This window comes from Podarcis gaigeae (assembly GCF_964106915.1).
Source record: "Podarcis gaigeae genome assembly, chromosome: 1".
Lineage (NCBI taxonomy): Eukaryota > Metazoa > Chordata > Lepidosauria > Squamata > Lacertidae > Podarcis > Podarcis gaigeae.
The window spans coordinates 33,835,177-33,856,922 of record NC_139678.1 but is presented as its reverse complement, the minus strand read 5'-3'; the positions used below and the strand labels follow the sequence as shown (position 1 = coordinate 33,856,922).

The 21,746-nt window shown below is 38.3% G+C and overlaps 1 protein-coding gene across 8 annotated transcripts in view; it reads right to left on the bottom strand.

The window, feature by feature from the left end:
* RALGAPA1 (Ral GTPase activating protein catalytic subunit alpha 1) overlaps window positions 1–21,746 on the bottom strand; it is a 125,379-nt gene that overhangs the window by 1,610 nt on the left and 102,023 nt on the right. For 4 of the 8 annotated variants that reach the window (XM_083740088.1, XM_083740085.1, XM_083740083.1 and 1 more), the window contains 2 exons: window positions 8,712–8,836; window positions 7,710–7,738 (listed from right to left, as the gene is read on the bottom strand). In XM_083740088.1, the coding sequence (XP_083596214.1) occupies window positions 7,731–7,738; window positions 8,712–8,836 (133 nt within the window). In that variant the 3' untranslated portion in view covers window positions 7,710–7,730. Of the gene's footprint in view, window positions 1–1,779; window positions 1,895–7,709; window positions 7,739–8,711; window positions 8,837–21,746 lie in introns of all 8 variants that reach the window. The other 4 variants (XM_083740086.1, XM_083740084.1, XR_014564605.1 and 1 more) reach the window with 3 other exon arrangements.

The window sequence follows — 21,746 nt, the reverse complement described above, 5'->3', positions numbered from 1 at the left end:
TTATTGCAGTGTCCAGACTTCTATGAGAGATGCAAAACAGGTCAGTGTTTTTCCCCTAAGCATGCTCCATGTTCAGCCTTCAGTTGCCAGAAAGACAATTCTTTCTTAAATCTACCTAATTAATGAAGCTGTGGAAGATGAATTCTTGTATGCATTTGTAAAGATATCTCTCTCTCTCTCTCTCTCTCTCTCTCTCTGTGTGTGTGTGTGTGAGAGAGAGAGAGAGAGATCTGTGATCAGATACTTGTTGCCTATCAAATATACATCGTCAATTCCAGCCCTAAGTTCAGACTCCTTTAGCTATATTTTAGGAGCTACATACATTCCATTGGTTCCCTGTTGTAAATGTAAACAAAAAAAGTCCAACCTTATTTTAGTACTATGCATGTATTTGGACATACAGTTTGTGCCCTTGCCCTTAGAGAAAAGCTTTTGTTCTAGCGGATGTCCACTAACGGAAGCAATTTTGGCTGATTCCATTTGCATCAGCTCACTCTGCTCTGCAAGCCCCCCCCCCCTCTCTGGAGCTGATTTTCAGGGAGTGCTGAGGGATGCAGCAGGGAGGGGGAATCAGGAAAAATAGCATACCCTCTTCTATTAACATAGGCATCTGCTGGAAGTAAAGTGCTTCTATGATCACAACAGCACCAACTGGATTCCACCAGAAGCCAATTGCTTTTAAGGGACTTTATACACACAGAACATCAGATTCATAGCCAATGGCAGTACAGAAGTCGTACAGGGCCAAAGTTTACAACAATATCAACAGGATTCCCTTGTAATTGAGTTAGTAAATGAGTAATTTATTATAATATTTAAAATTAAATAATTTCCTCTAAGAGCATATCCACGACATCTTCATTAGGAACAGTATTTTTTGCTCAAGAACAGTTTATTAAAATTTACGCATAGGTCAGAATTCAAAGAACCCCATGCACAAGTGGAAAGTCACATTCACAAGGAAATGGCCAACCATCCCCTTGCAGCCACCTCACAACCTATTGCGTCAAATCTTCCTCTGAGGTGCTTTCTAACCTCCAAGAGGCATATTTTCAGAGTCATGAAGGGCTGCAGTGGGAAGGTACCCCTCTGAAAAATCCCTGGGTTGTTTCATGTGCGACCTGTTTGGATCCTATAACATTATGAATGCTTCTGAAGCATTTGGATAAAATTACCACTTTAAAAATGACCCGAGTATTTTAGTATTACTACTGCTTTATGAAAAATGCTTTGATACAGAAAACTACTTTTAAGAAAATGTTTTCACTATCTCGAAAGTTAGAACAACAACATCCATGTCCGAGTTCCTGCTGAAGGCATATAAATCTCAGGACACATTTCTTGCTTCCACTCAGCTAGATTTCCTAAAGAGGTTACTGCAAACCATCATGGCCGGGTCAGAAGTCTAACACTGCTTTTAAAGAACACTGCCATAAGCCTGATCTAATAACTCAAATGCTATTGCGTCTGCTTTGGCCAAACACTTTCTGAAACTGACAAAACCTCTGCTTTTGCTCTCCAAATGTGTGTTTCTTTTTATGATCCAGGTATAGCAGTTCCAAACATTCTGCTAATCGTAAGAGTAGAAAATTTATTGCACTTTCCAACCCCCCCCCCCAAAACTAAGCAGAAAAGTCCTCTTTTCTACAGGGAAAGGCTGTTTTTTAACACCTCCCATGTTAATAAATTCTATCTTGTTCTGGTTTTACAAGGAATCAAAGTATTTCAAATGATGAGGTAGAGCGTAAAAAATAATTGCTGATGCTCTGCATAGCATACCATTCACAGCTAGCGTGAAAGACCTTCCGTTTCAAGCCTTTGCCCTTTACCTTGAAGTGGCCAATGCTTTCTAGTGGTGGTTTGGGAAGGAGAAGAAATATCACACCATTTCTTTCTTTGTTGAGAATGAAGAAGTGATGAAGGAGAGGTGGACAGAAGTGAGGAAAAGGGGGAAAAAGATAAAAAGATAACAGGTGTGAGACGTGAGACACGGACAGCAGAGGTTGGAGGGCATTTACAGATGAGTACAGAAAGGAGAAAGTTAGAATTTGTTATGTCGCTAACGGTGCATGCTAAAGGTTAAAGAGGGATGCATTAGTATGCAAAAACGAACCTCAACGATCAGGAAGAATACTCACCGGCTACAGGTTACAAAAGAAGAAGAAAAAGGAAAAGAAAAAAAGAAAAGAAAAAAATAGTTCGATAAAAATAAGTTCTGATTCAGCAGGGTCATTGCTATAAATAACACAACCATACTGGCACAAACATTTCTTTCCTGTTTGTGAATCATTTACACATTTCTACCAAAATTATCTGCAATAAAATATGACATGGCAACAGTTGGCTTCTCCTAGCTAGCTGGTTTCCCATGAAAAAGAAATGAAGTTCTTCCTAAAATTCTTCCCGTAGTGCTAAAGCATTTTCCACTGAGCAAACTCCACTGAGAAAAATTCACCAACTTGCAAAAGAAATATAAATGCTAAAGAAATACTTAGTGTGGTTTCTGGACACAGAATAATTCCTTTAACTTGGCAAGTAACTGGAAATGAATGATAATGCATTTAGCTTTAGTGAAAATAGGAGCCAGGTAAGTCTGACATGTACATGCAACACAATTCTAGGTAAGTGTACCTGGAAGAAATTCCTACAGTGTTCAATGGGATTTACTCCAATGTAAGTGTGCACAGGATTGCAGAGTTTTGTTTGATAGCAATGGGTGAGTAGTTTAATACTGGGTTTCTCTTTTCCTTCATATTTTTTGTTTCACATGTGAGGCAATTTTGGTTTCTTTCATGTAATAAATGTTCACTTTAATCCCAAAGCAGGTGATACTAACGTCAGTACTAATGCGCATAAATACAAAACAAACCTTCAATTGATGAAAATGCGGAACTAGAGCCTAAAAGTGCAGTAGTGATTAATATGGAAGTTGACAAATATATATATTTTAGATCACCTGCTAGCCTTCAGTTTTAAACAAGTGGGGGAGAACTATTATATTTGCATTCCACCCATCTTACAAGGAGGTGATAAAATCCACTATCTGAACATTCCTTAGCTCTAATTACAAAAGGGATAAGAATAGAAAAGAAAGTGTGTGAGGTTTCAGTATATAAACATTTAGAATGTTATAAACAATATGGACCAGAGCTAGGAAAGATATAAAAAGGAACTGAAATACAAAGGAGGATAGGTTCTTTTACTTAATAAAGATAGACTTTGGTGCAATTTGTAAATCACTCAAGTGGTGTGGTTGCAGCTCAACCATGCCTGGATTGAACAGTGCTCTTTAAACATCTGAATGATGAAATAAATAGTGCAGAGTAGCCAGGATTACATGGGCACCCATGTCATTATGATGCTGCTGTCATTATGTCATTCAAATTAATGGAGTGGCTCTGGATCCAGCCACAGGGAGGCAGAAACCACTCTGCTCAGTTTATGCATGCATTTACACAAGCAGAGCTGTTTAGATAAGAGGAAAGTATGACAGGTAAGTGGTCATGATAAAGATTATAACAAGTACTGTGGAGGGGGATTGCTTAGCAAATGTTACAGAAAATCAGCATCACTGAGAGGAACTCATGCATACATGCAATTTCCCACTCGAGTTCACGCAACTGGCTGCAGATGCATGTCGTTAGTTCACCATTTCTTGTTGCAGAAAACACCTGTCCCCCCCCATACACACAAATAAAATTTAAGACCCAAACTTGAATTTGAGCAGGTTTCAAAACGAAATGTCTCTCAGATTGCATAGATTAAATATTGCTGGGGGGTACTGCATAAATGCAGTACTTTCTCTCTCTCTCTAGAAAAATAGGTGACTGTACTCATCATGAAGTTGTTACAGTAAGTACCACACTTTTTAACAACAAAAAAAGTAAGTACTGTGTACCCTTGAGCACCTCCTAAAAAAGCACTGCATAAATGACTTTTAAAGAGGATCAGATAAATACACAGAATATATCTCTCTCAGTGGCCTTGAACCACGATAACCAGAAATCTATTCTGTACATCTCCGATGCCAGGGACTGGGGGAATCTGCCCTATTTATGAACCTCTGAATGACCAGTTACACGAGAACAGGCTGAGCTATATGGACCTCTGTTCTGATAACCCTTTTCTTATCACCATGTAATACAAAGTGGTTGCCAATTCCTTACTTAGTTGCCTCTTGCTTCGGACGTGCTTGAACAATCACACTTATTATGAGTGATAGTGATGGAACTTCCTCTTCCTCCTTCCACTGCAGCCCCCCTCACACCTCCCAACCATCCAGAGCAGATTTTCGGGGGTACGCAGGGGCCTGCAGTCCTACTGTGCAAGTGGAAGTCTGTTCTACTTATGACTAGATAGAATTAACTGTCAGCATATATCAGAAAACATTTAGTATTGTGTTGGATGCCGAACAGCTTTTAGTTTGGTTTCAGCTAGGTGAAAAACCCAAACCCTCAAATACATGATGAAATAGGTAACTTGTTCAGTGTTGTATAAGAAACTAGTTGGGTTGAGTTGAGGAGGACAGATCACAAAATACAGTTTTATAATTCACTTTCAAATATTGTTTTACAAACAGTTCCAAATTGCTTGAATTCAATTTATGTGATAGATAAGAAGACCGTATCATCACATACAGAAGTCAACATTTTAATGATGATGATGTACTACTTATACCCCACCCACCCAACTGGGTTCACCAACAGACTGATGACTGGTGTTCAGAATCCTTATTCTTATCCATAGGTTAACATAAAAGTTAAATAAATATAGTGCCAGTAAACACATTGTCTCATCCTCCCTGGTGACAGGAACTCATCAGCAGTTCCTACTCTAACCTTTGTACGGTAAATTGTCAGCAATGTGTGCAGGCTGGTAGTCCACAGTTTATAACCACAGTTAATTACAATTAATTGTACTGAAAGTTGCAGCTCCATCTTAAAAAAACGGCATACAAATGCTTCCTTGGATTTTGTGCATATTTAATAACGAAGGGAAAGTGATGTTTCCCTTGATAAAGTCAGCCTGCACTCCCTCCTATAATTTCATTGGTTGCAGCTCAATCTTTCAGTTTGTTCAATAATTATCTGCATATACAATTTAGAAGAAATACTTAGAATTATTATGAAGTGATAATTCCTGAGGTTATTTTTGTTGCTCTTTGAAAATACGTTTACAATTATATTTGCACCTCATTTTCTGGGGAATCTTACCAAATTATCTATGCATGCAAGTAATTTTGCCAGAATGGGAACTCATCACTTAGCATACTTCAAAAATAATTTAGAAGGAATAATGTCTTCTCTGTTTATTGCAACCGACAGATTTAATTAAGCTGCAATCCCATACACACTTACCTAAGAGTAAAACCTATTGAATTCACAGTGAGATTTATCTTTCAACAGGACTGCGTTGTTAAATCTTTTAGGGTTGCATTTTTAACCTTTTATTTTCTGAGGGGAATAGTGCTGGCCATCCAACTTTTTTTAAAAAAGTATTTTATATGATAAAATCTGTCCCAGCAGCTGATTAATAATCTGTCCAAGATGTTTAACCATGAATCTATCATTAAACCAATTTCAACCTCTTATGATTTCTGAGTCCCCACATTTACTAGTGTCTTCCCACTGCCGATAGCTCAATATTTGACCAGGGTAGTTTTTAAATATTTGTCTTCCTTTGTTTCAGTAATTTCTTTCAGTAATTTACACCTTTCATTTACCATATCTGAAACTGTTGCACGGTCATATCAGGCTGTAATACATCTGACTGTTTTGCACAGGTTTCCCACCCCAATCAACACTTGTATTTCTAATATGATGAGACAAACTTTGGGCACCTATATGTCTGGGCGAAGAAGTGTTTGGAGATCCCCCCAGTGGGAGACTGGCATATTTCATATTAGCTCTCATTTATATGGACTCCAAAATAATCGGGCATATTACATAAAGGCAGGCAGATGGAAAGATGATGATTTTTTTTTTAAAAAAATAAGAACCTAAATTTTTTTAGAACTATGATCTACATTACATTCTTTCCCAACTTCCCTGTTCATGGAGAGATGTACTGACAGAATATTTCTCATACATATAAAAACATACTACCTCCAGAAGAATTTTAGCCTTATTACCCTGACATGTCAACACAAAAGAATGAAACCGAATCCACAAATTCTTTGCATCTAGAAGGCTCTGCATGCAATTCCTGGCATCTCTGGTTAATGGATATTAGGTAACAAGAATGGAGAGACTACTTGAGGCCTTTACAGTTGCCTCCAAATAATACTGGACACGATGGTCACTGAGCTGACTCAGTGTAAGTACTCCATGCTCTTTGAATACCAATATTCAGCTACAGATGGCAGCTTCCAGGTATTTCTTCCATATAAAAAAACAACCAAACAAGCAAAAGCCATTGTAACATTAAGATTTAAAAAACAGGATGGCAATGTCATTTTAATGCACTTTTAACAACAGGCATCATTATTACTTATCAGACAGCTGTTAAAATGTTTTTTAAAAAATAGTTTTTAAAAGTACCTCTTGAATTCAGAAGAGGAGATAGAGAGAGGATCACTCATTCATCTCTCCAACTCAGCACTTTACAACTGATCTTACTGAGAAGCTATTTCAATCCATCTCAGAAAATATGCACCTGAGCATAAATTGTGAGGTACTCTATTCACTAATGGAGGAAGGCAAAAGCTTATGAAAACATATTTCTGTCCCTTATACACAAAGAAGCAGGTACCATAAAATTAGCTCTGCTACATATCACTTGGTCAGAAGCCTTTACAATTACTAAAACACAGATATGTAATTTTGCCTGTTTAAAATCAAATGGTGGACTTAATTAAGACAAAATAAGATATTAAAAATCACCATTAGGACCTTTTCATGTGACTTTAGTATTTTTAACTACTGCCTTAATTTTATTTTTATTCATGAATGCTGTTGTTGCTTTTCACTCAGGCATTCATTTTATTGTGCACCTCTGCTTCTATTTCCTGTTCACATTCAGATAAAAATGATTAGCACTGGAAGGAAGTGAAAACATATGGCTTTGGGGCCCAAACATTTTTTTTATTTATTTCCTCTAAATCATATGTGCAAATCCAAATATAGCTGCATCAATCGTCTTCTGTTGGAGTCACTAGATTTCCATCTATTGTTTTCCGAAGAAGAAAACTGCTCTGAGTTTTTTTTTGGTCTCTATTGCAAGTAGGTGAGTAATATCAGTGGTAATATTCTAATTTCTGCTTCAAGACAGCGTAACAGTTTGTCAGCAACAAACAAGTTATTTCTCCCTTTCCTTTCTCTGTTATATCGAATTCTAAAAGTATGTGCTAACATCAAAGAAAAGCAGTACAGGGTACAAGGCACACCACTGTCACCCAGTACTATTTGTTCATGCTGAGAAACAAAAGGTCAGACACAATCGAGTGTTACTAGCTCAACAGATGTCTCTCCCATTAGTTCCCTTAATCCCAGAACCACAGTGTTAGTGTTTCATGCAGACCTGGGGTTAGTAAAGACTAAAACTTGAAAAAAAGGTAGTGGGAATTTCTCAATCAGTGTGAATTTCTCTTTCTTTTAATGGTAGAAAATAAGGGCAATCAGGAAAGTTTGCATACAACGTGGTTACAAGCTTAGAGCTTTAGTAAAAGATTAATAAGAACAGAGGGGGTTTTTTTGGACACTTTGTCTTACCTTCTGATAAAGAACTGATATTTAATGATCTAAAGAGGGGAAATAAAATAAATGATATAATCATCAGGAGTTCAAGAAATTATTTGTACAGGTAGGCCTTGAGTTATTCTAGATACCTTCAGTGATTATTCTAGATTCTTAGGGGGCAATCCTATGGCAAGAGTCATTGGGATGAGCAGATTCAGGTACGGCAGACCTCTGGCTCAGCCGGCTGTTTCCCAGTTCAGACAGGCTCAGCCGGCAGTAAGCCCCCAACCCTGGCTGAGCAGAAGATATGCTGTCGTAACTTGCTCCTCCTGGCTCAGTTGGGGCTCAAACAGCTGAGATGACTTTGGTTGAGCTGAGGCTGGTATAAGTCCCCCCAACAGGGGCATCGCGGGGGTGGGACCAGAGAGCTCCAAAACCTTAGTCTGTTCAGCTCTGTCATGTGACTTTGCAACCTGGCATAAAACACAATGGTTTTCCTACTGTCTTCTGTTGAATGGCATTTGGATCTGCTGTAACTTTACGTCGGCCTAACTTACACCGACTTGCTTTTACGCTATCTTCTTGTGCATAGGATTGCTCCCTGTGTGATTGTTTTATTAGTAACTGAAAATGCAGCATTGTATATAGAGGATTAAAAAAAATTATAGGGGAAAATGACTATGTAACCATTCACAGTTTATAATTAGAAAGTGGATAACAGCAAAGCTTGCATGGTTCCCAAATGAAGACTAAAATCAACCTTCTTGAAGATAAAGTGCATCAACTGGGCTTTGAGGAATCAAAGGTATCTAGGAACATTCATAAATAAAATGGTTTATTATAGATCAACAGCTGAGTAGTTGTATGTGAGCGCTCTAATTTGATAGACGAAGGATACAATTGTATTTGCCCAACATCCAGCTTCCTAAGCATGGAAATCTAAATAATATTATTTTTTAATATCGGTAGTTTGACTAGAAATACTGCATTTTAAGTGTTATCAAACAGAAATCTAGGCATTTATTGAATTCTTACCGGTTTCAGAGGGCAAATGGTGGCAAGGTGCTGGACAGAAAACCTGAGCTGCATAGTCCTCAAAAGTTGAAGGATCAAGATGGTGCTGGACAATTGTTTGCAGATATCGAGCTCTTTCCTCATAGCTAATTTTATCCAAAAGTTAAGGATCAATTTAAAGTTCAGAATAAAGCAGCCAGCATGACATTCTGATCAATGAAACAACCACGTTGTTTCCTTTTAACCAATCTATTTATGCATATATTAATTTTATGATTCTAATTCAGAGCTTCATCCCTACCTATTCTGAAGGCTGATATACAAGAGAGGCCCCCTGTAATTATACAATATTTTAAATGAATATGTTCAAAGGATCCCAATACCCCACCCTAAGTTCTTGCCTCTCACTTGAATGTGTAGTATCACACCATCTTTCTGTACTGATCTACCCATCCTCTTGAACCTAGAATACATTAGCTAAAACTCTTTATTGAGTTTGAAAGAGTTCAAGGTTCCCCATAAGTTCTTCCTATATGACTAATAACCTAATATATCACTCTTCTGAAGCTGCCCCAAAGGTAGTGAACTCTTATATATGCTCTGGAAGGGCTAAGCCACACCCACTGTCCAATGGAGATCAGAGTCACAGCAGAAACTAGAACAACATCTTCAGCTTATGCAGAAGTCTTTAGCAGGTATTATTCAACTTCCCATTGCTCATACAACAGCAGCTGAATAAAAATGCTGGAGAGGCATATCTCCAATCCCAATGGTGGTCATGGTTCTTGCTGGAAGCAACCTCCACTATCAAAGATAACACTTTGATAGTAATTACACAGAAATGAAATGTGAAAAACCTTCTGAATGCACCTCTGGTCAAAGGAAACAAAGTAATTAAAACAAGTGATCATGCTTCTCATACTTCCTCAAATGGGTTGCATGTTATCTCATAAACAAGGGTTGTTGTTGTTTGATGAAGGGTTTTGTAAACCCTTGCTTATAAGATAACATGCAATGATTTGAGGAAGTATGAGAGAAGCAAGGTTCCAGTAAATACATGTTACAAAATAAAATCCCCAGAACAGCACCCAACAGGGTCTTTAAAAAATATCAGTGCTCTCAATGTTAGATTTTAATATCTAAAACTAAGTACTAAAAAAAACAGATTCAGAACGAAAAGTCCATATTGATTTTCACTTAAAAACAGTCTTCCCCATAATTCTCAAGCAAATTAAACTGTTCAGATAAACACCTAGCTAAATCTGTGTATTAGGAAAAATAACTGGTCAATTATGCTATTGAAACAAGTAGGTATATTTGCAAAATGGCCATAGCATCCCTGTACCAGCGAAGAAAGTGTCTGCGGGACATCGACAGCAAAGTATTGTACTTCTTCCTTTCCCCCTACATCCTCTTTTGCTGATAATATTGACAAGAGACCAGTATCTTGAAGTGTTGTTGCTTTTGAAGAACCCTCTCCAGGCTTCTTGTTCCAGAGGGCCTGATTTTACCGTTAGCACAGAGAGAGTGAGAAAGGGAGAGAATATTTCTGCTGTTCATGAAAGCAACTATGGAAATGGTTGTCAAAATGTAGAACAGCAGGCAGCAACATACAATTATCAAGAAAAAAATACCATGCTGACTTTGTGTCATAGGCTGATTTAGTGGGATTCGAAATCAGTTACTTTCCTCATACAATTTGTAGAAGTTGTCTTGCTGTACTCATTGGATTATTAATCTTTCTAAAAACAGGATTTATTTATTTTTTGCATGCAGCTCTTTTGGCTATTTCTACTGAAGCAATGTCTTCTAATGTCATTTAAATGTATTTCTTTCAGAAGATGAGAAACACTTGGCAGGAGTTCCATTTACTTATTTTTTTTTACAAATGAGACCTATGAAATCTCAACAAAGGCTATTCCCCTCTTTAGAGGAGATGGGGCTGAGCTCCCCTTGCTGGAAACTATCAGGTGTGTGTACGCACATGCGTTCAAGAACCATGGAACACAATTTCTGTTCGCCTTGGGGGAGAAGATAGCAATCCACTTTCACTCCATAAGGATGTCTGGCATCAGTGGCAGCAGGAAGGGGAAACTGGACCTTGAGCACATGCACCCAATCCTTTTGGTGACAAAGGCTAATAATAATAATAATAATAATAATAATAATAATAATAATAATATAGCTGATGGATGGGCAGCATGCTTTGGCAGCAAAAGGGCAACTTCCTTTCATCACTAAAAGGCACTTAAAAGGAAGATGGGAAAATCTGGCTGCAGGAACACGTCTGCTCACCTGCAGAACATAATTCCTCTCCGCTCACAAATCCCAGTGGGTAGGGGATAACATCTGCACTCTACCCCAGCCTTTTCTTTGTTAGGGACATTTCCCAGCGATATGAAGAAAACATGCAAGAGCAATAAACACCTGTGCTGGCTTTCGGAGAAAGGTCAGAGATGTTTGTGCCCATTTTCATGCACAGATAGTGTGTCTCTAAGATGGGTAGCTACCCTACCCTACCTTACCTTGCTTCTTTCCCTGCCCTCCTCACAGATTTGTGACTTTGGAAATGGGTCCATGAATTTTTACAATTTGAGCCCCCTTGGCTTAAAGCAAATCACTCCCAACAATGCAGCGTACTCATTCACTACATATCAACTCTTTCTTCGACACTAGAGCCAAATATTCTTCCTACCATTAACCTTTCTTGCAACCAAACGAGCAATTCCTCCCTTTTCCACCTTGAAAAATACCCTTCTTTGATTCATATAACCCCATTTGAAAAGCCTTGACTTATCTTTGGAATGGGGGAACTAACAATGGGTTGTAAGGAATGGTATAAACATTTTAGGTGCTTACTGATGTACAAAATATTAAAACTAATAAAGATTCTCTCATGATTATATATTTTTAAAGAAGAAGAAAACATCTAAACCCCACTTTTGTCCACTGTATTTTAGTAATTAAGTGGACTGTGCAGTGACAATAATTTTCACACCTAGGACGCAAGTGTGCAAAAAAAAAAAAAAAAAAAAGAGCTTTGACTTACAATAGGTAGCCAAACCCAAACTACTTCTATTATAGATCTTCATCAGATTCATTGCTTATGCTCATCGGTCCCCTTAAAACAGGGTTGCGGTCCAAAAATTGCTTTTGAAAACACCATAAATAGCAACATTAGGACACGGAGGAATAGAAAACCCTTTTGTTGTGAAGGTTCTTAGGTTGTGGGACATACACAAGATTGAGCCTTAACACAGGAGAGTAATATAGCACAGTTTTTAAGAGGCTGTATATAAGTGGTAGAGGATGAAACTGATGGTTGAAGTCTAAATAATACTACATATCTCACAACTTGTTGAAAAGCACTTTTTTCCATTGGGGGAGATTCACAGCTGCTGAATTTTCTGCAGTTAATAGAGTCCTTTGATTCACAGCAGTGCCCCTTGCACAAAAAATACTGGCCTTTGTGTATTACCAGAAACTAATTTTCTATTTGGCTGAAAAGGGAAAAATTGGGTTATTGCTTCTCCCTCCTACAGAGCTTTTCATTATGCCTGATGCACTCAACTTCTAAGCTCTTCTGAGAAAAAAAAATAACTGAAGAGGCAAGAGGTAGAAAAATGAGCTTGTTAGCACATTAGAAGTGAAGTATCTTGGTGGGCCCCAGAAATTCCCAGTGGTGTGTTAACTTATCACTCTATGCATGCTGGCACTGATAGTCTCCCAATTGAGCACTCTCTTTTCGCACCAAAGGTGCTGCCAGGAAGCAAAGGCTGAAGGCCCACAGGAGAACAGCCTGCTATCAAAACAAGCTGTTTTTAAAAGTCTGTTTGAATGGGTAAAACGCTTTATGAAAAGCAGGGTGGAGACACCTACCTACTTTTAAAATGCTCCTGTTTCAGAGGTCTCTAAATGAAACCTTTTAGGTTTAGTATATATATATATATTTAGTACGTATACACAAATAGGACAGAAGTGAAGTTATTATTAGTATTAATATTATTTATTAAATTTCTATCCTGCCCTTCACTCGGAAGATGATAGGTTTACAACATGAAAATACAAAATGGGAACACAAAATGCATGACAAAACCAAAACAAACTAATAACCTCCCTCCCACAAACATATCTGAAAGGCCAATGCCCTTTCAAAGTTAATGCCTTTGATGTGATTGTGTTTGCACCTTGAGCTCCACAGAAAGGATGTACACAGCATCTTGGGAGTTGCTGACCATCTTCTCTTACAGAGGAAAAATGCTTTGGAAAGCTCATCTAAGAGAAGACAAAATACAATGCTTCCTTGCTAGCATTCAGGAAAAACGGGCAAGAAATTTGCAAGTTCTCCCCTCATAAGAGTAAGTTTCTGGGCACTCTCTGTTGGTCCAACAAAACTGAAAAACCTCCATTTAAGCATCAAAACAGCATGGCCTTGAAGTACATATGAAGGTAGCCAAAGTCAATCTTATCCTTATTCCACACACTTCACATACTACAACTTGAACAACAAAGTGGGTAGCATTACAGATTCTAAAAGCCATCTGTCTTGTGACCTTAAGTTCAGAGCTTGACTTCGTGTGCTGCTTTGGGATGCTCTTTTAGCTTGTAGCTGGTGTAGAAAGGCCTGTTTATCAGCTGATGTGGAAGAAGCATATTTTTGCTTTATAGTGTCGGGTTGCATATAATTTAAATTACCGCATTGGTTTATCGTCTGCTGCATGCACAAGACGGGCTGAAAACACCCTCTCAACAATACCACCCGTGCTATACATTTTTAAAAGCGGAGGCTGGCATATAAGAATGTCCAGGAGGAAAATAACAGAGGAATTTTCAGGAACCACTTCCAACCAGTGACATTTTCTTTCCCAGTTCCTGAGTATCTTCCAGAAGTGGGACTGACCCAAAATATTTTGCTGCCTGATGTGCAGAAACAGTTATTACTCCCTGCTCCTCTGCATCAATGTGCACAATACTCAATCCAATTACTTTGGCCCCTGAGGTAGAAAATCACCAAAGGACTCCGCTCCTTCCATAGCAGCAAAAATACAACAATAAATTAATTAAACTAACAATTTGTTGCCCCCTCATGATATCTGAAATCAGGTGAGGTGGTTGCCTCATTCTGCCTAATAGTACAACTGGCTCTGAGTTTGGGTATAATAGCAACTTGTGAAAGGAGAAACTTGTTAAACAATGCTTGTAATAATTCACATCTCTCTTCCTATCCTCTGCTTCCCCTCATCTGCTTCTTTTCCATACAAGTGATATACACCAAATTTCATCTGTTTTAGACATTTCTAAAACTCTCTTCATAAAATTAATTTGAATACAATTTAAAATCCAAAATACAATGATAAAATATACAAGAGGAAATCTTTTGGATCCAATCAACAGGTGACATTTTTTGTTTTGTTTTTAATTTAAAACAATACTAAATTATACATGCACAGGCTGCAATCCTATACATACTCACCTCAGGATAAGTCTAATTAAATTTAATGGGACCTCTTAGTTACATATATGCATAACTGCACTATTATACTTGAAAGCAGATGCCCTGGCTATTTCATTTTTGCTAAGTGTTTAATTATGCATTTTCAGCTTCAGGAATCTTATTGACTGAATAGATGCTGAAATAATTGCAATACTAAATTTAACAAATCAGGAAGCAAACCTATATCCTATCCCATGTTGTTTTTAAAAAACACAATACTTCTGTGATTGTTTTACAAATGCAAATATTATGCACACTTACCTGGGAAGAAGCTTATTGAACCCAGTGGGCATTATTTTTGACTAAACTTGCATACGAGTGGGCTTTAAGATAGTGCTCCTAAACCAATTTTAATTTTTGCCTCCCAGAGAAATTTGTCAGAAAATGATTCACTGTAGTATTACCAAATACTACTGTTTGTATTACCAAAAACCTAAATTTTGAGATGAATTCTTCTAAGAATAGCCTGACCTCATACAGCAATGACAAGTGTAGTTCTGTTTTGTTTCATCAGGCTAAATAACTAATTCCTTCATTACCATCCATGATGGAAAGTTGTAACCCAACTGTTTGTAACCAACTCAACTGCTGGGCTGCAATCCATTCCTACAACCGTATTACTAAGTTTATATTGTTTACACTGAGTCTCAATTAAGATACAAGCCTGACACCTGGTACTTCTTCATTTTAGTCCCACGGGCTGTGAGATAATTCAAAATCCATAACAGGTGCCACGGCAGTACAAATGGAGTCCCATTAATAGACGCTGGTGTCAGATAAAATCCAGAACATATTGAGACATAGCTACTTGACACATATTTGTGAGGGGGGAGGTGGTAGTAAAAATATTCCAGTATATTTCACAGCTCCTTTTTAGTATTAACTTCTTTTATTACAATAGGTTTTATAACCACAGAACCTGATCCCATGCCTTACATTATTATCTCTATGAACCAATTTGGGCTGCAATCTGAAATAACAAATAAGCAAGTAGTTCTATTGATTTAATTAATATGAATCACATGACTATAAGTGATTTTAGGACTGCATCCTAAAAACAAAAACAAAAGATGCACATAAGGTTACAGAAACGATTGTAATATACCATAGATTGTTTTCATTTAATAGATTTATTAGCCACCTTCCAAAACACCGTAAACACTTGCAGCATCCCATAAGTTAATGGCCATGAGGTGAAGGAGATTGCCAATGCTACCAAGTGAGCCTGCTTTGTCAGTAAGAAGAAGAAGAAGAAGAAGAAGAAGAAGAGTTTGGATTTGATATCCCGCCTTTCACTCCCCTTCAGGAGTCTCAAAGTGGCTAACAATCTCCTTTCCCTTCCTCCCCCACAACAAACACTCTGTGAGGTGAGTGGGGCTGAGAGACTTCAGAGAAGTGTGACTGGCCCAAGGTCACCCAACAGCTGCATGTGGAAGAGCGGAGACGCGAACCCCGTTCACCAGATTACGAGTCCACCGCTCTTAACCACTACACCACACTGGCTCCAGTAAGGACCAAAGGCAGAAAAAAAAACCTGCGCCACCCAAGCCCAACCTGTCAAGCTAACACAAAAAGATACCATGACCAATGGTACTGAAAGCTGTTGACAGGTCCGGCAGAATCAAGGCTGTTCCTACCCCATAAACAGGTCAGAAACCACACTGAAATGGATCGAAAGAATCTATTTCATGACCGCCTGCAGCTGACTTTGCTTAAAAATGGTACAAAAGAAACTGGACTTTCTTGCAAACCAAGAAAGTCATCCTGTTCATGCAAGGACTTCTACTTACATAACAGAAGTTCCCCTCCCTCTCCTCACCTAGGCACCCCAAACCTGCTACAGAGAGTTGGGGGACCCCTCAGAAGAGATATTGGAGTGGCCATAAAGATACAACAATAAATATCACGGACCATAGGGCCCAATTTTGATTTCTTCAATATAGGTCCTTTTCAATAAATACCTTTTTCAAGGCAGTAGGAACTACTCCTTCCTTCAAGGAAACAATGATATCTAAGGTCTATTGAACAGGTGTGGGAAACTGGATCCTTACCCCTGCCCCATGAGCTAGGTTTTGCAGTTGGGTGGGGCTGCCTCACCTGTCAGTCACTTAACGTCAAAGTGACATGAGCTGACCCATTCCATATACATCCCTGCATTTTACAAGCCCTGACATGATGCAAAGAGCTGTGCACAAGGCTTTTCAGGTGCTGCTGGTCAACTGTAAACTTCCTATCATCATCGTCATCAACATCATCATCATTTCTATAGCACTTTAAATTTTGAAGGTGGAAAAAACTCAAAGCAGTTTACTACCTACATTAAACTATTAAACAAAACAACCCCGAATGAAACATTACTGAAGAAAGTCAAATATAAAGTTTTGGCCCAGCTGCACCTTTATACGTTGAGCAGGTGGGTGTGGCTCACCTAAAACATCCTCATGGGCCAAACTAGAAGATCTGGTGTGCCGAATTAAGCTTGGGACTAGAGCAGGCATGGCCAAACTCGGCCCTCCAGATGTTTTGGGACTACAACTCCCATCATCCCTAGCTAACAGGAACAGTGGTCAGGGATGATGGGAATTGTAGTCTCAAAACATCTGGAGGGCCGAGTTTGGCCATGCCTGGGCTAGAGGTTTCTAACTGCTGCCATAGAAGAAGCTCGGTGACTCTTTCTTTCCCAACTTCCCATCTGGGTGAGCTTGGCTGATTTCCCCCACAAGAGCCTAGGTAGAGCTGAAGGCTGCTCTGTGAAGAGGAAACTTCTCCCATGGCTCAGACATTGGTAGGTCTTCACGTAAGGAAGAAGTGTGTGTTTGTGTGAGTGAGAGAGTGGGCGAGTGAGAGAAGGGGAAATGTGGCTTGAAGAGTTTAAAGTAGGTAAAAAATGAGGATTAAAAAAAAGACGACTTGAAAAGATTTTGCTTCAACTGATCTAAGCCACACAAGTATTCTATTTTATTGAATATGCACACTGACAGAAGACCTTATTTGTGTGTGGGGGGGGGGGGGAGAAGAGGGATCAAAAATTTTACAGTGGGCAATTACTTAAGAGCTATCTGTATCTAAATGTGCAATAATTTGATTACATTTCTATTTAATATTGTAATGATCAAGAATACAAAATAGTGATTTTATTAGGAGAGAAAGCAGTAACAATGCACAGCAAACCATCATTTAAGACTGTGTCACAGTATCTATGATAAGCTGCATATTGGTTTAAACTAATGCACTATATGCCTCCAGGGAACGGCAGGTTCAGAGACTGGATTTTAACATCAGAATCTATCCATTAATCTTGACTTAAATATAATCTACCCTGCTGTATAAGGAAGAATGGACATTCAATGAATTACCATTATGAAATACAGCATTAATATATTTTCTCAATAATTGGAGCAGAAACTGTACTTTGACCACTGCTTACTCTTTCTAACCCTCTAAAATATGTTTGACTAACCTGTGGATGTTGTTAGACTAGAGTTCCCATCACCACTGACCATGCTAATGGGCCATGAGGCTAATGGAAACTGGAGTTTAACAATATCTAGCAGGTTCCAGGTTAGCCACCCCAGCTTAAACCAAACAGATGGAGTGGATGTGAAACATGTGAATATTAGCACAGACTATCCAAGCTCTACCACTTAGAACCTAAGCATAAAATTATATGAATTACAGTTACACAAGTAAATCTATGTAGGCTTGATCAGATGATAACTTTGAATATCTGTGCTTCTCCCAAAATAAGATCTTGTGTGAGCCAACTCCAGAGGACCATTCCCTCTACCACAAATATTTTATTGTTTTCACTTATTTATGCAAGAAGCAACAATCAGTATTCAACATTTTAACATGAAACTGAAGAGCTGGGAGATAAAAGACCAACGTAAGAACATAATGAATATTGAAGATCCAGAACTTCGCAGCAGTATTTGTGTTTAACAGGTAGCACTCTATGGATCCTACTGTAGGTGATACAACGGCAAAACCAGAGTGTAAACATTAAAGGTTAATCTACATTAAATTATAAGTCTATTAATGTAACTTTGCTCCACGTACAAAATCCTTATGCTGTGTCCTTTTATGATTATTGTAATTGGTTATTATAGTTTATTTGTGTGTATGTGTATGTATAAAATGATTAATATACTTTAAAAGCCTTATTGGGCAGTTGTTCAAGAATGGTGCTTTTGTGTTTTTTATTAAAACTGGTAGCCTATATGGAAGAACAGTGTAAATATATCAACTCGAGATCATTCCCCATCTTTCCTTGGAGCACCAATTAGCAAAGCGACCCCCTTTCCCCCTCCTCCCTAAAGCTGTCAAGCTGTTCAGAATAGTTTGTAACATGACAATAGTACTATTGTGAACAGGGTCTGGGCTTCCTTCCCACAGAGAGTTAAAATGGGCAGTTCCCGTTGCCCATGATTGGTGTCCAGTGAAACAATACACAGCCAGGTTTTATCAGCTCCACGCCAAAAAAGTGAAGCCAGGGAACCCAAGCCTTCATATCATGCTGAAACATATGCCAACCCGGCTGGCCCCAAAGGTTTATCGCTGAGAATCAGGATCCATCATGTCCCCTGTGAAATTTCACCTCACGTACCTTCTGTGAAATGCATGGCTTTGCTGAAAATTGAACCTTTTCACAATTAGCAAGAACAGATGGATGGATGGAAACTGTGGTTTGGCAACCGGAATTAAAAGATTTCAAAAGCCTGTACTGGTAATAAGTAGAAGCGCTTCAAGGAAAAGGGGTGAATCAGTGACCTTTGTCCTTATTTTTTTAATATAATGATGTTAAAAGAAATACATTAAAAACAACAACATCATTAAGTTCTAACAGCAATATTAAAAGGCAATAACAGTATTAAAACTTCCTATATTTTGCTGAAGTTTTCATGTGAAAAATAAAATGAGCACAAATGCACATTTTAGATTATTCAAATGCTCTTAAAATGGCGCACTAAAATGTAGCACATTCATAATACATTCTTTAGAAAACCTTCTATTCTGTTTTCTCTAAGCAACACTGGGGCAAAGCAGGTGTAATGATTTCTCATGCAGTCAGTATTTTCCAAATATTGTGCAATTCTTCCCTCAAAAAGATTTTAAACTAATCTAGTACAACATTCAATCTTGCGCATTTCACTTTAGAAAAACCCTTGGTAATTGTAGGGATATTTGGATGTGGTGTTTAAGAAGAATAAACATTACAAAAACATGTTGAAACAAGGTTTTTGTGGGTTTTACACACACACACACACACACACACTGCTTAGCAATGGAGCAAAGATTGCAGACTACCTCTCTACTTTGTGAATGGCAAATTAGATGAGTACAACAAATCAATTTTACTTCATTTTTTTATTCTTTAAAATCTTTTGCTTTCTCAGTAGAAAAAAACCAACAGATTTTCTGCTTGTACAGCGGGGAGCACTCTGTGATTACTTTATTTATTTCTACCTATCTAAAATGTTTCATTCTGAGCACGAGCCATGGGAGACCGGGGGGCGGGGGGGCAGAAGAGGGGAGGGAACACAAAGCATAAAACGTTTACGTGGCCCTTACCCAACAGTGCAGCAAGCACACATATACGGATAATCAATGTAGAAATCCCTAAATAATTGTAATAAGGCATAGGTGGACAATCTATATGGCAAGCATTAATACAAGAGTTTAAAACCAATCACAAATGTCTACTCAATCAGTAGTCTAGTGCTTGAAATCAAAGGCATTTAAAGTGATGCTTTGGAATTAGTCATTATTAAAAAAAAACAAAAAACCCTGCTCTTTCAACAGGTAACTAATAAATGGCTGAGAACAAGCCTACACTACACCTAAGGTCCAATTGTTAGGCAGAACACTGCCTACCCATGCTCCCTAGTGCTGTATTTTACCTCTAATTGCATGATCAAGCCAATAAATTGGTCTCGAGGGACAAAAAAAAGGACTATAAAGTACCTACCATGACAAAACTGGAGGCTGCAAGAAAATGCACTTCAGAAACAAGTAAGGCATGACAAGACAAATGAAGAAGAGGTTTCAAAGCCTGAAAGACAGTCATCAATACTGACAGATTACTGTAATTCTGGCTGTCAGGGCGATCGATTTAGGCAGCATATGCCAATCAATATACTCTTGTAATTTACTGAGCAGCATTAGGTACATAGTTAGCCAAGATGTGCCCAAGATAAGTCTCAGACTTCTTTTAATGAGCATAAATCACACAATTTATGCTTTGGAATCTCAGAACTATTTAGTGGGTATAAAATAGCTGACACATCTATATAATTATTGGCACAAAGTAAGTCTAAATCTTTTTAGAATTTTCATTATTCTGAGGCTTACAATGCATCACCTGTGATTATATTTTTCCAAATTATCTCTGTTTCTAGGTAACTGTGAAAAAGATATTGGTTATCAGTGTTTAAAATATATATGTTTACAGCTACTTCATCTGCCCACAGTATTAAAAACCCAGAGTGTTTCAGTATATGTTTTATAAGCATAATCAGATGTAGAAATTAAAGCAAAAGAAAAGCTGCAAGTAAAAACTCAACAAAAGGATGCAAGTAAAAACTCTTGCATGTGAAAATCTGTTATCAGGATGGTCACATATTAAGTATCATATTATGTTTAGAGCACTGAAATTTTATTATTCAGTTAACATACCAATTCAGGAGCCCCTAAAGTTAGTACTGCATGAATATTAGGAAAAACTGCAAATACTTGACACACACCTCTTACTAATTACAAAACTTCCAAGCCTCAAAGTGACGTTACTGCTAACAATCTTTCACCAGTCTTAGACAGGAAAAAAATGGGAAAGGGGCAAATTAGCTTGCAGTGCTTGGCAGATCAACAGATAGCATATGCAATTGATATCTCTCAAATGTGATTTTAGGGACGCGGGTGGTGCTGTGGGTTAAACCACAGAGCCTAGGGGTTGCCGATCAGAAGGTTGGCGGTTCGATTCCCCGCAACGGGGTGAGCTCCCGTTGCTCAGTCCCTGCTCCTGCCAACCTAGTAGTTTGTAAGCACATCAAAGTGCAAGTAGATAAATAGGTACTACTCTGGCGGGAAGGTAAATGGAGTTTCCATGCACTCCTCTTGTTTGCCAGAAGTGGCTTAGTCATGCTGGCCACATGACCCAGAAGCTGTACGCTGGCTCCCTCGGCCAATAAACCCCAGAGTTGGTCACGACTGGACCTAATGGTCAGGGGTCCCTTTACCTTTACCTTTAAATGTGATTTTATTTGGGTATGGGATCAAGACTCAAAGGGTCTCTTTGGCTGAATAAGACTATTATCAATAAGAAAATGAGAGGTCTGGAGGGTGGCAACATAAGAACGGGCCTTTTCTGCAGGGGCTCCCTGTTTGTGGAATGCTTTTGTTTTATTATGCATTTTGTGTTCTCATTTTGTATTTTTATGTTGTGAGCCACCCTGTAATCTTCGGATGAAGGGCGGTATACAGATTTAATAAATAAAATAAATAAAACAGGGGGTGGGTGGGTGGAATTAGCCTATTAGCAGCATTTCTTGAATTTTAATAAGATA